Source organism: Artemia franciscana, chromosome 5, assembly GCF_032884065.1.
Source record: "Artemia franciscana chromosome 5, ASM3288406v1, whole genome shotgun sequence".
Lineage (NCBI taxonomy): Eukaryota > Metazoa > Arthropoda > Branchiopoda > Anostraca > Artemiidae > Artemia > Artemia franciscana.
In genome coordinates, this window is record NC_088867.1 from 4,525,325 (window position 1) to 4,539,719 (window position 14,395).

The window sequence follows — 14,395 nt, forward strand, 5'->3', positions numbered from 1 at the left end:
ATTTAGTGCTAATCCACTAATGAATCAAAGTAAAAGTTTTCTTGCCATAAAACTGAAATAAATATTAGAAGCAAACAAAATATTAATTCAAAAAAAGGAAGACAACACAGACAACTTATTAATGATAGTCATTCAATCAACACGACGCTGCCTAATATATTCTGACTGTGGCAAATCAAAAAGCGTAAGGCTTACAAGAAAAATTAAAAAATACTTTCCGAACCACAAATGTTTTTTTCTCTTCTCCCAGATAGCCCCCCTAATTTCCCCCAGATAGCACCAGAAACTTGTCAAAACCATTTTCACCTAATTATAGCAACTCATTGAAAAAATCTATAAAGTATTAAAAACATGCTCATATATGTTTTTCTTCTTTCGTTACAAAAATAAACAACTCGAATCAAAATAAATAAAAAAGCAGATCGACAAATAAAATAAAATTGTTGTAAAAAGTGTATTCTGTGTTGCTATGGCCCGCAGGCTTTTTTGCAAGAAATCTTATCTTATCTAAAATGCATCACATTTATATTTTATTACAAAAGAATACTTGAAATAATTGGTCAGTTGCAAACAAAATAGCACATTTACAAATTAAAATCAAGCCATTTTAATAGCTGATTCACGCAGCAATTGGTAATAAGCGGCCACCTAGGCCTGGTAATGTAGTAACTGTTAATCGCCATTGGTCACCAGGTTGACAAGTTACCATGTGATGGGCATCAATAAAAAAAAAAAAAGAAACAACCAGAAACCCCCGCAGCCCAACCTATATAAAAAATTGCTGACAGAAAAAAATTGCTTTTTGGAAGATCAACTAATGAAACTGTATACTAATCATTTCATAAAAGTTGATTGATCCTGCATTGAACCCCCCCCCCCCCCAAAAAAAAAAACACATATTTTGTGTTATCCCGAATCGCAAAAAAAAATGAATATTGATTTACTAGTACTGATGTTACTAAAAATAATTAACTAAAGATAAAAACCATGATGAGAAAAATCCGACATTTTTAAATCATCATTTTCATTTTTAAAAAGGAAAAGCTAAATTTAGTACAAGATTTAGAAAACAAGTAGACAAAAAGACAAGTATAAAGCATATATAGGCACAACCGAACAAAAACTCTTGAATCATACCAGGTGGACGGGCTGTGACTGTTAAAAGACCAGTTCGTCGCGTTCTACTATGCCGTTGAACTTGCTGTACTTCTTCCGCATTAGACATTGCCAAAGTATGTCGCTTACTATTTCCACGATTCTGCATGTATCTAGAATATAAATTTATTTTTACTGCACGTTTTGAAATTTACTTACGTGAAAAATGAAAGGGAAAGTCATAATAATTAAATGATAACTTGCATTTCAGGAGACATAGTAAATAATTTATTAGATCATACTGCTTCTGCATTTACAGAAGTTAAGAGAAAAAAAAACAGGTACAATTTAAATTAAACAGTGGAACACAACAACAGCAAAAACAACAACAAACTTTAAATAATAAAAATCGGAATATTTCGACTCCACGTCCGTAAGCCTTTATCAACTAGAAAAAGAATCAAATTTAGATTAAGTCAAACGCAACATATAAAGAAAAAGACCCTTTTATAGTGATTAACTAAAAAAAAAAAAAATTCCGAAAAACAGGTTTTTCAGGGAAAAGTAAATAACTCCATTATACCAAAAATGAACAAAAATAAAATAAATAATCTACGAAGCGTAAAACTACCTCTGATGAGACTCAAAACGAGCACAAATTAACATAATTAGGGCTCACAAACATGTGCCTTCTCAAGGCCAGAACATGATTTGCACTTTACTGAAAAAAATACAAATGAATGTACATTGTCAGTTTAATATACATATGCACAGCATTATCCTTTAAATTTTAATAATTTTTGGTTTATTGAAGTTGTAAAAGTGAAAACCTTTAAATTTTTTCAGTAAAGGGCAAATTATATTCTGGTCTTGAGAAGACATAGGGGGTTGTGAGTTCTAATCATGTTAATTTCTACTCTTTTTATGTTTGACTCCGTTATTTGTTGTAATTTCTATTCGCTTTGGGTTTCATTTATTTATTGATGCTTATTTGTAGTAGTTTTACGCTTGGTAGATTATTTGATTATATTTTTGCTCATTTTTGGTTTAATGGAGTTCTTTACAAATTTATTTTGTGGAAAAAGTTTTTTTTTTTAATTAATTTCTGTTTGTTTTATACTGACATAGTCTTTTTCATGGAAACAGGTTTGGAAAGCTGATTACTCTCCAATCACTTTTGACTCTTAAAAAGGGCACTAGAACTTTTAATTTACAATCATATTAGCTCCTTTAAAATATCAATAATATAACTTGTTATGATAGAGCAGCGCTGCCTACGACATTATATTCCCTTTTAATACAAGTATGCATATAGTTTTTTCGTTTAACTGAAACTCCCCCAAAACGTTCCCTAAAAGTTTCAACTTAACCGTAACACAGAAGTAGTATTAAAAGTATACATAGTGTCTTCTAGCTAGTTCGAAATCAGCCACAACTTACCCTAAAGGTCTAACTTAATTATGTAAGCCGTTATTGTGGTATTGCTTTGTCACCCTTTTGACAATGTACATGATCATAGTTCATTTTGACCTGGTTCAATACCTGCCTTCGAATTTGCCATCAATATTCTCTCAAACTTTACCTTCATAGACTTAGTCGTAATAGTACTAGCATCACAGTAGTTGCGGTGTTAGTAGGAGAAGTAGTTAGTCTTAGTATTGTATTAGTAGTAACAGTAGTAGCAGCAGTATCAATAGCGGAAGTAGCATGTACACCTTGCCTTTTGATCAGTCGAACATCCCTTTCATGATGCCCCGGAAGTTTCACCTGGCCACGGTAAGCCGTTCTAAAAATATTGCTGATTTGCACTTTTAACCACCTTTTCGCAACCTTTTTATCTTAATACTCTAAGTCTTACAAGTTGTTGCAATTGAAGTCGTAGTTGGAGCAGTTTAGCAGTAGTAGCAGTATTAGTAAAAGTAGCAGTGGTAGCAGTGTTAGTAGTGACATGCATATATTATATTTTGTCAATTGATATTCCCCTTTAACTATTCTATGAAAGTTCCAACTTAATACCCAAATCCATTATTGAAATACGTCCTTTTGACAATCTGCATGCATATAGTGTGTTTTTATTTAGTTCAACCTCTCCCCCCCCCCCCAAAAAAAAATGTCAAATCTTCAACTTCATACGCTTAATCTTGATTGTAAAGTATCATCGCATTAGTGGTAGTAGTAAAAACAGTAGTAACAGTAATAGTGTATTATTATTAGTAGTAGTAACTGTAGTAGCAGCAGTATTAATAGCAGTAGTAGCAGGTTCATTTTACCTTTTGATCAACTGAATATTCCACTCAAGATGCCCCTGAAGGGCATCTTGATACAATAATCCATTCTACAAATTGCTGATAAGCCCGTATTATCTATCCGTATGCACATAATATGCTTTGATTTAGTTCAACGTTTCCCTTCAACGTTTCCTAAGATTTTTATTTCAATATCCTCAGCCTTAGTGGTACGCGCTACAGAAGCAGTAGTTTTAGTGATAGTAGTAGTTGTGGTAACAGTAAAAGCAGTGGTAATTGTAGCAGTAGTAGCGTACAAATATATTATTTTTGGTCAATTGATCATCTCCCTTATCATTTCCCGAGAGTTTCAAATTAATATACTCACTCATCCCCGAGTTACGCCCTTTTGACAACCCATATACACATAGCATGTTATGATTTAGTTCAAAATCCCTTGAAAGACTCACCTTAATACCCTGCATATTTTGGTAAAAGTAATAGTCAATGGTAAAGTCAAATAGTCAAATGGTATACCTTTTCTCAATAGCATATACTACATGTAAACAATGAACAAATTGCTTAACAATATAAACTTATAATTAACAGGCCCCTTGCCCTGGGGCCTCGGGGTGGAGGGGTTGACATCCCCAAACTTATAATTACTGAGCCTTTCAACACTGCTGAAAAAATAGAAATCTCAAAACTTTACTTGGATGTTTGTTTTTGGGAAATGATGGGCATGTAGAGGGGGGGGGGGCTGGGTGCTCTCAAATCAATTATGACTCTTAAAAAGGGTACTACAACTTCTAATTTCAAATCAAGTGAGCTTTACCTGGAGTCTATAAGACAACCCATTACATAAAAATTATATATGCCCCAAGGCAATAGCTTACAATCCTTGCCCCAGGGCTCTGAGGGGTTGTGTCGATCCTGGGGGCATTGCTATATGTTCTTTGGACTATTTTGTTTTAGAATGAATATCTCACAATTTCAATCAGATCCATTTCATGAAAGAGGGGTAGTTAGGGGGGGGGGTAGTTGACCTCCAATACTTTTGGCTCGTAAAGGAGAACTAAAATTTCTAATTTTCAGACAAATTAATTACCTCTAAAGTTTATACAACCATCTATTCAATAAAAGACCTTAAATACCATCGGGTTATAGCTTACAACCCTTGCCCCAAGACTCTAGAGATTTGTAACAACCCCAAAAGCCATGTTATATGATCTTTCGACTATTCTGTATAAAATGACTGTTTCAAAATTTATATCGTCTGTATTTCCGGAAAAGACGACGTTTGGGGGGGTAGCTGCCCTCTTATCACTTTGACTCTTAAAACGGCACTAAGACTTCTGGTTACCTTTCCAATAAGAATTCTCTCAAGTACCTACGACTAACCTTTCTATAAAAACATTGTATACCCCCACAGGGCGTAACTTACAACCCTTGTCCTGAGGTCTGTGAGGTGGTTGTCATCCTCAAAGTCACAATGTCCGGACCCTACAACTACGCTGAACAAAATTGCCATCTCAAAATTTTGATTAGATGTGTTGGGGGAAATGATGGGCCTGGAGGGGGGGGTTGGTTGCACTCCAGTCACTTCTGACTCTTAAAAAGGGCACTATAACTTCCAATTCCGAATCAAATGAGACCTAGCTGAAGTTTATACAAACAGCCATTCCATAAGAACCTTATACTCCAAGACATAGCTTACAACTTTTGCCCCCAGGATCTGGGGGGCTGAGTCAACCCTAGGGGCATTGTTGTATGTTCTTTGGACTATTTTGAACAGAATATCAATTGCATAATTTCAATCAGATGCGTTTGGTGAAAAGGAATATCGTCAGGGGGGCTAGTTGCCCTCCATCACTTTTGACTTTTAAAAGGGAACAATAACTTCCAATTTTCAACCAAATGAGACTCCTCTAAAGTTTATAAAATCATACCTTCCAAAAGAATCTTAAATGCGCCTAGGGCGTAACTAACACCCCTGCCCCCAGGCTCTGGGTGTTTGTTTCAACCCCAAAAGCTTTGTTATGTGATCTTTGGACTATTTTGAATAGAATTGTTGTCTTAAAATATCAATTAGATGCAGTTCGGGTATTATCACGTGTGTGGGGGTCGGGGGGTAGATACCCTCCAATTACAACGAATCTTAAAAAAGCCACAAGAACTTCTGATTACCAATCCAGTGAACCACCTCCGAAGTATCACCCTTTCTATACAAACTTATATGCTCCCAGGGCATAACCTACAACCCTTGTCCTAAGGGCGGTGGCCAAGTTGTCATCCTCAAAGACATAATTTCCAGACCTTTCAACTACGTTGAACAAAATGGCTATCTCAAAATTTTGATTGGATATGCCTGAGGAAATGGTAGGCATGGGAGGGGGATTACCTGCCCTCCAATTACTTTCGACTACTAAAAAGGGCACTAGCCCTTTCAATTTCCAATTGAATGAGCCCTTTCTGAAGTTTCTCCTAAAAATCCTTCAATAGGAAGTGCCCTGGTCTAAAACCTAGAAAAAAATAATAATAATACTTTGTTCGACATCGTTCTTTACTTCGGCTGCACTATTGCGCTGCCTATGATTGCATTATTTTGGAGGTTATTAAGACGTGAGTTTTTTTTTATGTTTGTCTGTTTTGTGTTTGTGGGAAAATTAAAGCGGAGACGTTGATAGCGGCTCCTGGACGTGGAGTTGGAATATTCCGATTTTCATTATTTAAAGTTTGTTGTTGTCGTTTTTTTTTTTTTTTTGTTCCATTGTTTAATTTACATTTTGCTCTTTTTTTTTGTCGTAAATTCTGTAGGAGTAAGAGTAGTGACTCATTTTAGCAGAGGAAGGAGATATTAGAGAAGCAGGCACATGCCGTGAGCAGTTGAAAGGGTAGGCAATTGTGCAAAATTTCAGGATATATTCTAACACAAATTAACAAATCTTTAGGCGCCATAAATCTTTTGTTGATTTAATAACGTTCCAGCTAATAACAAAGCGTCCCACTAAGGGGGTTGGGCTTACTTTGGCTAGAATAAAGCATATGGATTTTCAAGGCATTAATATGCAAGTAAAGGCGATTATACAATTTCAGATTTCTGACGGAATTAAAAGACGAGTTAAAGAATGGAAATTTTTATCATTCAAGACACAGACTTTGCGACTGCCTGCCGACACTCTGGCTCAGATTCTTTACGACTTTGAACCAATCATTAGTAGCTGGAAATTTTCAAGAGATAGACCCAAATTCCAGTGGAATGACAGTGCCGCAAAATTCCTGGACCAGGCTGAAACTCTGCTGTCTGATGCAGAGGCTCTTGCTGCTGATCACCCCTCGTGAAGAAGGCTGATGACGCTCTCAATATCACCTCAGCAAGAGGATTAAGTAAGTAAGACATAGATTTTGAGCCCGTAACCAGGTGGGACTTTTTCAATGATTTAGGCACTCAGTTGGATATAACAAACAATCAAGTGCACTTTAAAAAGGAACTAATCGAAACAAATGTGTCAATCATTTAGTAGTATTATTTTATAAAAAGCCGTTTAATATGCCCCCAAAATGTATCAAAGTCACCGAAATCACCCTTCAATCCATAGATGCCGACATGCATACACGTCATTCAGGTGGGAAGGGGCAAGGAGGGGCATCCCCCCCCCATAATTTGGAAAATATTATAATTTATTAGGTAAACCTTTGTAGGTAGGTAGGTTTTCATCCAAAAACTGCTAAAATTGTATTTACAATCAATAATGAGCTGCTCAATTTAGGGACCTAAAAATGATAATGTTCTATTGAAGACTTAGGGCAGGCTGAAACCACCTTTTCCTTTTTACAGTTTGGTGCTGCGTAACCATTATAAAATAATTTCCCAAAATAAGTTTTCAGACAGCTTAAAAACACTTTTAGGCTTGTATTTTTCAAAAGCAAATTCCAGGAGAAGGCTCCCTAAGGCCATTCTTTCCCCTGAAGGGTATATCATATCCCCCAGATATGAACAACTCTTGCCCTCCCCCTAATGCTGATAGAAATGCTGAAATTACGCTTGCGCCGAAGTTGCGGCACACTTCTAGTTTCACTGAGAAAGAAATGAGAAAATAAATGGATATTTCGGAAAATATTGTAAGAAATGACATCATTTGTTTTGCCTTTTAGCGATTCTGAGAAACAGATACTTTTTCTTAGACGAAGCATACATGAGCTTTTCAAGCGATTGAATATAATTTGGTAATTTGTTTAAAACCAATCTTAGTGAACATAATATAAATACTGATCATAAGCCCTCCGATTTATATTAGGCACTAATAAATCCATACCACAGTCTATATTCCTTTAATCTATCCCATTTAAATCCCACTAATATTCTGCTTAAATGATCGACAGGAAATAACAGTGGGCAGGCCTTGTGCCCTCACATTCCTCCCTAGATTTTGAAAAATACCTTTCTGGAGGTATTTTCAATATTGTTCTGTCATTTTCATTAAAAATAATTCAAAAGAACGATAAATTTGTCCCCTTGGATTTTGGAAAACACATTTTACCCCCTGCCCCCTACTAAATATATGTGAATTGACGCCACTGAATGCTTGTGGAAACATTCTAATAAAACAGATCAGACCAAGTCGCTTCCACCTCCAGGTTCATTTATTTAACGTTTCAATGCAACTTTAGACTTATGCAGTAGCATTCAGGGCAAGGCTGTATCTAGGAAGGAGGTTACCAGGTTCGAATCCCCCCCCCAATATTTTTGTCTGACTCGTAAGACAGTAACAAAAATATATATAATCTAATTTTTGATGTTTTTAAGTTTTTTCTATACCCTCCCCCCCCCCCTGCAAAAATCCAGGAAACAACCTTGACTATGGCTAAATAATTTTTTAGCGTACACTGCATTTCAATTTAAAATTAAAAGGAAATAAAAATATAGAAAAAAACGTATACACATTTGTAACGGATATAAAATTTGGCACTCATTATAATTTTGATTACAAAACAACTGTATTGAACGTTATCCAAATTTTGATGTTCTCTGACGAACAAGGATCGATAAAGGATCGATTCTCAAAACAAAAACTAAACGAAACTTCATAAAATATTTGGTCTCTCCTAAGTCCCGTCTTATTATTTTCAGGTGAGGTGGAGATACACTTAAATCATGTCAAATTAGCTCCCACTTCTTTTTCTTTTAAAATTTTTTAAATCTTATCCTCAAGTCTTGTAGCGTGAAAAGGTTGGGTGGTAACTCTTATCCCAAAATCCAGCAAAAGAGATCTACCATCTTGTGATTCTTATAGACCGATAGCAAAGGGTCCTACAATTGGCAAGCTTTTCGAATTGTATATAAAGGGTCTTTTCGAACACAATCAAGTGGGCTTCAAAACAGAATGGGCTATGACCATGTCCATGCGACATTTGATGAAATTATTAATGACTCATGGTCTTCTAGCTTCCCGCTTTATACACTTTTAATTGATATAAATAAAGCCTTTGACAATATTTCACATGTTTCCACTCATTCAAATCTAATTAGGGGTTTCCTTTTCTGGGGTTAGAGTTCTTAGATGGTCGGGGGCTTAGGATGAAAATACTGCTTCTAATTCTTTTTCTAATCAAATTTCTTTTGGCCGTGGAGTTAGACAAAGTTGATTTTCCTCTCCATATATTTTTAATATATGTTTGCCAGAGTGTCTTTGTTCACTATCTACAACCTTTATCTCTCGGGGCGGGATGTGTCTTTTATTGCATATGCTGATGAGGTTATTTCATTGAGTCGTTCTAAAGCTAGTTTAATTGATAATTTTAATACCATTTCCAATAAACTGAACAATAGAGGCTTTTCTATCATTATTTTAAAGAATGTCAACATTTTCCTATCAATGATAGTAACCGAACTGAACTAATTTGCAACGGAAAATTTTCCGGTTTTTGTCCGTTTTTTTTTGGGGGGGGGGGAATTCCATTTCCGGTTTCTGATATCTGGGGTTACCTTATTGTGCTTTTTTGAGTATTCAATTTTGAGTATTCAAGAAAAAATTGGAAGGGGATTTAGCTCAATAATAAGCTTCGTGATGTCTGTCACCGTGATATTTTAGGTTCTCTTTTTAATGTGAGTTACTCTTCCGCACGTTCTCTATCCTGCACTTCTTCTTCAAGATTTTAAAATTTGCCATTTGTCTTCAATTGACGTTTGCTATTTTAAATATTGCAAATTTTACTTAGTTTTCCAATGTGTAACACTGAATTAGTTTTGAGATTTAAAATTGAAGAGCCGTTGGAAGTAGCTAGGACTAAGAGGGATAGTTTTTACTGTAAGTCTGAAAATTTCCTCTTGATGCACAATCTTTTTCTTTTTTTCCAAAATTTAAATTATGTTTAATTTTTGTTGTAGTGGCTTCGTACGTGTTTTACTCATTATGTTATTAAGCCTATTTTACATCAAAGTTTTGTTTCATTTGTTGAAGTAATTCGTTTTTCTTCGTAATTTCATTAATATATGTTATATAGGCTACTCCTGAATTTTCAGGGAAATAAATAAATAAATTACGATGTCAAAACCATATCCAGGAAGGGGTTACTGGGTCAGACTCCCGAAATTTTTGTATAGCTCGTAAAAAAAGCAACAAAATGCATATAAACACATTTTAATGCTTCTTTTGAATTTTGTTTTTTAAACCCCTCCCCAAACAAAATACCCCCCTCCCCAAACATGAATCCTGGATAAGGTACCAGCATCCTGCATTAGCCTTGTAAGGGTACCGTATTCACGGATCCACACTTATAAACAAAGCTTATAAAATTCTATCCTCCACTGATAAGTCTGAATCTTATTTCTAGGAACTGGTTTGTCAGTGGAAAGCACCTGTAAAGCACAGTCAGCCAGTTAATTTGTGACTATGGTCAGTTGGTATGAATTTACAAATCGAACTATTAAACGTTGTAATAACTAAATTATCGTCATGCTAGCAACCAATGATCCAAATTTAATATCGTTTATCGCCAGTTTCTGACATGAATCAACTTCAACTTCAGCAGCCGAATTTCGTATCGCCCAGTGTGACCACGTGGAGCAGTATTCTATTTCAAACGAGATTTGAAATATCAAACTCTTCAGTCGATTATATTATGTTTTAAAAAAGCTTCCTGTTTATGTACAGGTAAAGTACCATCTTAGTAGGTGTAATAATGGGTACACCTTGAAGATAAGAATTCTACACCTTGTGAAGCTTACACGCAAATACTGGACAGCAAATCTGCCTTGTCTTAATTCATGCACAAGACAACTAGAAGAGATAACATCTTTCTTTCTTTACAAGTCTCTCAATTAGAAGGGGCCAAAATGACTAGGTGGGGCCACGTCCTACCCCCCCCCCTCTCTCGATCCAGTAGCAATTTCAAACCTGCGAAACGATATTGCTTCAATACTAAGATGAATAAGAAAAATAGAACGATGTTATACTTTAACGTTATTAACGGTATTGACCTTATTCACGTTATTGCCCAAAATAGGGATCGTTATTACCGTTAATCGCTGAATAAGACAAGCAACCCCGCCAATTAATACGAAGCTTAAAAATATATTAGTATTCTTCTTGCTTTAGACATACAATAAAATTTTTCAAGAAGTTCTATATGAAGATTTAAATTTCACTTAAATCAGAATATATATGCTAAGGATTACTGAAGTCCATGATACGCTTAAGGCCGTAATCCACATAAGACCAGCGCATGGTCGTTTTGCTTTACACAGTTTTCTTTCTTCTCATAGAACTTAGCTAAATAAACTGGTATTAAAACTTGAAAATTTCAGACATTTTAAAAATAAGAATTGACAACGTTTCCTATTTTGAAGTCCTCCAAACTTTAAGATTCTGAATAAAACTGCACACCCGTAAGATCAATTTCCTTTTTTTTTAAATTAAAAGTTTTAAAATTCAATTTTTAAATTTGGATTTTTGTATGCAGATGTGTTCTTATTCTCACAACTAGAAAGCATTGAGTACCATCACTAGACCATTTGCGACTGTATCGTCAATCCTACTTACAGGTTGACGGCTTGACGGCTATCACCCAGAGTTTTGACTGGCCTCAATGGATTTTCCCAGCTGGGGAGGAATTTGTACCGAAGTACCTTTGAAACAAAGGAGTTATCAGGTTTGTGACAAGCATAGTCGTACCATGAGAGACAACACCGGCGTTGACTTATTAATTCATAGACCGTTCAGACCACGAATGACGAATAATTTTATTGGCCAGGTTTCAGATCCGGATAGGAGTACGGAGAGAGCAAAGGATTCATAAACTCGGCTTCTTGTCTTAATACTAATCTCTCCCCTTTCCAGAGCGATCCATGTAGGTGAGAACAGAGCGAGGAGCTGGGGGTCGAGTAGCTGATGATATGTTGGCTCTAATTTCATTACTGCATCATACTACTAGTTTAATGAATAAATAATTTGAGTAATCTTAAAAATACATTTTAATAAGACAAGATAAAAGGATACTACCATGAGCGACATATTTAACCAACACATTGACGATATTAATATCATTAGGCAAAGAGACTTAGCGAAAAAGATTAAGCGAAGGCCCTAAGTTCGTTATTATTTCCATTTTTTATTTACTTTCATAGAAAAATATATATCGGCCGCATAATGTATATGGGTAACAAGGTGGCTACCGTTCTGAAATCCATACAGAGTCGTAATTTGAAAGACTTTGGAGAAAGGGGCATAACTCGTTTTGCTACCCAATAAAGATAGGGTCGTTTCAGAAAACTTTAATGCTGTATTGTAAATATTGACATAAAAATAAGATAAATACTATATTTAAGGCCATCTTAAAAAAATAATAGTTATGATTTACTAATAATGTAAATATTGTTGGAAAAAATTATTGTGTTTCAATAAACGTTTGTTGACGTTTGTTTAATAACGTTTGTTTTGACGTTTGACGTAACCACCATTTCTTCCAATCTTACAGTAAAGAAAAGATAACTTCGAAGACCACACTGCCTTTCCATGACGGGAATCTCCATCAACCCTATTTTGAACTGTTTTACTTTCGTAAAGAAAAGACTTCACAGGTTAGGTTTTTTGTGAAGAATATTCAGCAAAATATTCAGCAAAATTTCAGCAAAATTTCACGTTTCACCGAGCCCTAGACTAGGTGGCCAATATAACCTTTTTTTTAATTATACAGGAGAGGGGAAATCAGATTTTTTAGCTTTCCAACGAACACAGTTTCTTTTGAAAGGACTCTAGTAAGAAAAACCTGTTAAAATCTCAACAATTTTCCTTTGATCATAAAAGAGGAAAAAAAAAAATCAAGAGGTATTGAGAAACTTAGGTCCAAATTGTTCCAGGTGTATCCTACTACCCATGAAGTAAATATACCTCTTCATGCGAAAGTCAGCAAAGATCCACTAAGGGACTTTTTTTTATTTTCTATTTTATGTCGAAGTCAGTGCAAGAGATAACCTGTCGTATGGGAGTGTAAATAATTGACATTTTCGAGGTAAGTGTCAGATGCACTTATCCGTTTTGCACAATAATACCTGAACATTAAACATAAATATCAAAGAACATACCGAACAACATCCACAGCATCTGGGCCTAGATCACCAGCATCTATCGAATTCCTTGATGTAGTTGGAAGATCTTCTTGATTGTAGCTAGAAGACGACAAATTGTCAACAGCGTCACCGTTTTCACGGATTTTGCCACAGCCAATATCTGAGTCCTCTGACTTCTCATGGAATATGTAGTGAAAATGTGCACCCCCATCTGAAGCACGGCGGCCAAATCCACTAGCTGAAAAATGCAAATTTTGGACAAAGCGTGCAATACTGATGGGGTGGGCAGCTGGGGGTGGACAGGTCCCCTCTTATTGCAGAAACATTTTGTATAAAAAAGATCTTAGTCGTACGTTTACGTGCATGAAGATGGAAACGATAGCGAAACATCTACTGGAACCCCCCCCCCTCCTCCGCGACATAATAAATCTGACCTGAAAATGTGTTCCGCCAGCAAACCTAAATTTGGTCTTTCAGAGATAACCGTGCCCCCCCCCAAGAAAAAACAATATACAAATTTTACTTTTCATAATGTAATTAGTATCAAAGATCTTAAAAAAGATCTTAGTCGTACGCTTACGTGCATGAAGATGGAAACGATAGTGAAACATCTACTGGAACCCCCCCCCCTCCGCGTCATAATAAATTTGACCTGAAAAATTTGTTCCACCAGCAAACCTAAATTTGGTCTTTCAGAGATAACCGTGCCCCCCCCCCCCCCGCCAAGAAAAAACAATATACAAATTTTACTTTTCATAATGTAATTAGTATCAAAGATAGTTTTCCATTATCATAAATCAAGATTAAAAATTTAAGTCAAATTACGTTTCTACGCAAGAGACTGAATATACCTTCAGTCTCTTGAGTCTGGAAAGAGACCTTCAGTCTCTTTTCTGACTTTTCACGAAATATCAAGTTTAAACAAGCACGAAATTCTGAATAAAAACGACTAAATACAAGATCAAATACATATCATATCCCTTCAATAAAATCCCAAAGAGCAGAATTGTCATTAAGATTCTGGATAAAATTCAATATCTAGCAAATAAAATAAAGCGTCTGATTTCATTAGGTAAAATTGCATTTAACTTGTCACCCCAAAAGTATCGTTTATCACTGCCTCTTGGCCAAAACGTTGGCATATACGCAGAAATCGGCATATTAATATACTTTTTATAACGCTATATCAGCTTCTTTCGATCGATCCTTATCCCATCTGTTTACCTTTTTTAGCTAGATGTGTGTCTATTTTTATTCCCTTTATGACCCGTCATATGTATAATTTTGCCCTTATTTACATCTTTATGCAAATCAGTAACTTGACCAAACTTTGGAATCATAGGTGATTGAGAACAATAAGCGGATTGGTAAAATCAAATAGTGAAAATCTGACTTTTTGGCATACTCTTTTTAACCAAAAATACGAAAAAAATCAATTTTAATGGAAATTTTTATTCATTGGATCCTCTTCTACCCTTCTTTGTTTATAATAGTAGACTTTTTAAGT

The 14,395-nt window shown here is 35.4% G+C and overlaps 1 protein-coding gene across 2 annotated transcripts in view; it reads right to left on the reverse strand.

The window, feature by feature from the left end:
* Positions 1-14,395, reverse strand: part of LOC136026903 (serine/threonine-protein kinase SIK3-like) — a 136,123-nt gene that overhangs the window by 33,491 nt on the left and 88,237 nt on the right. For both annotated transcript variants that reach the window (XM_065703724.1, XM_065703726.1), the window contains exons 12-13: positions 12,904-13,126; positions 1,138-1,268 (exon numbers count right to left, since the gene is read on the reverse strand). In XM_065703724.1, coding sequence (XP_065559796.1) covers positions 1,138-1,268; positions 12,904-13,126 — 354 coding nt within the window. The remainder of the gene's footprint in view (positions 1-1,137; positions 1,269-12,903; positions 13,127-14,395) is intronic.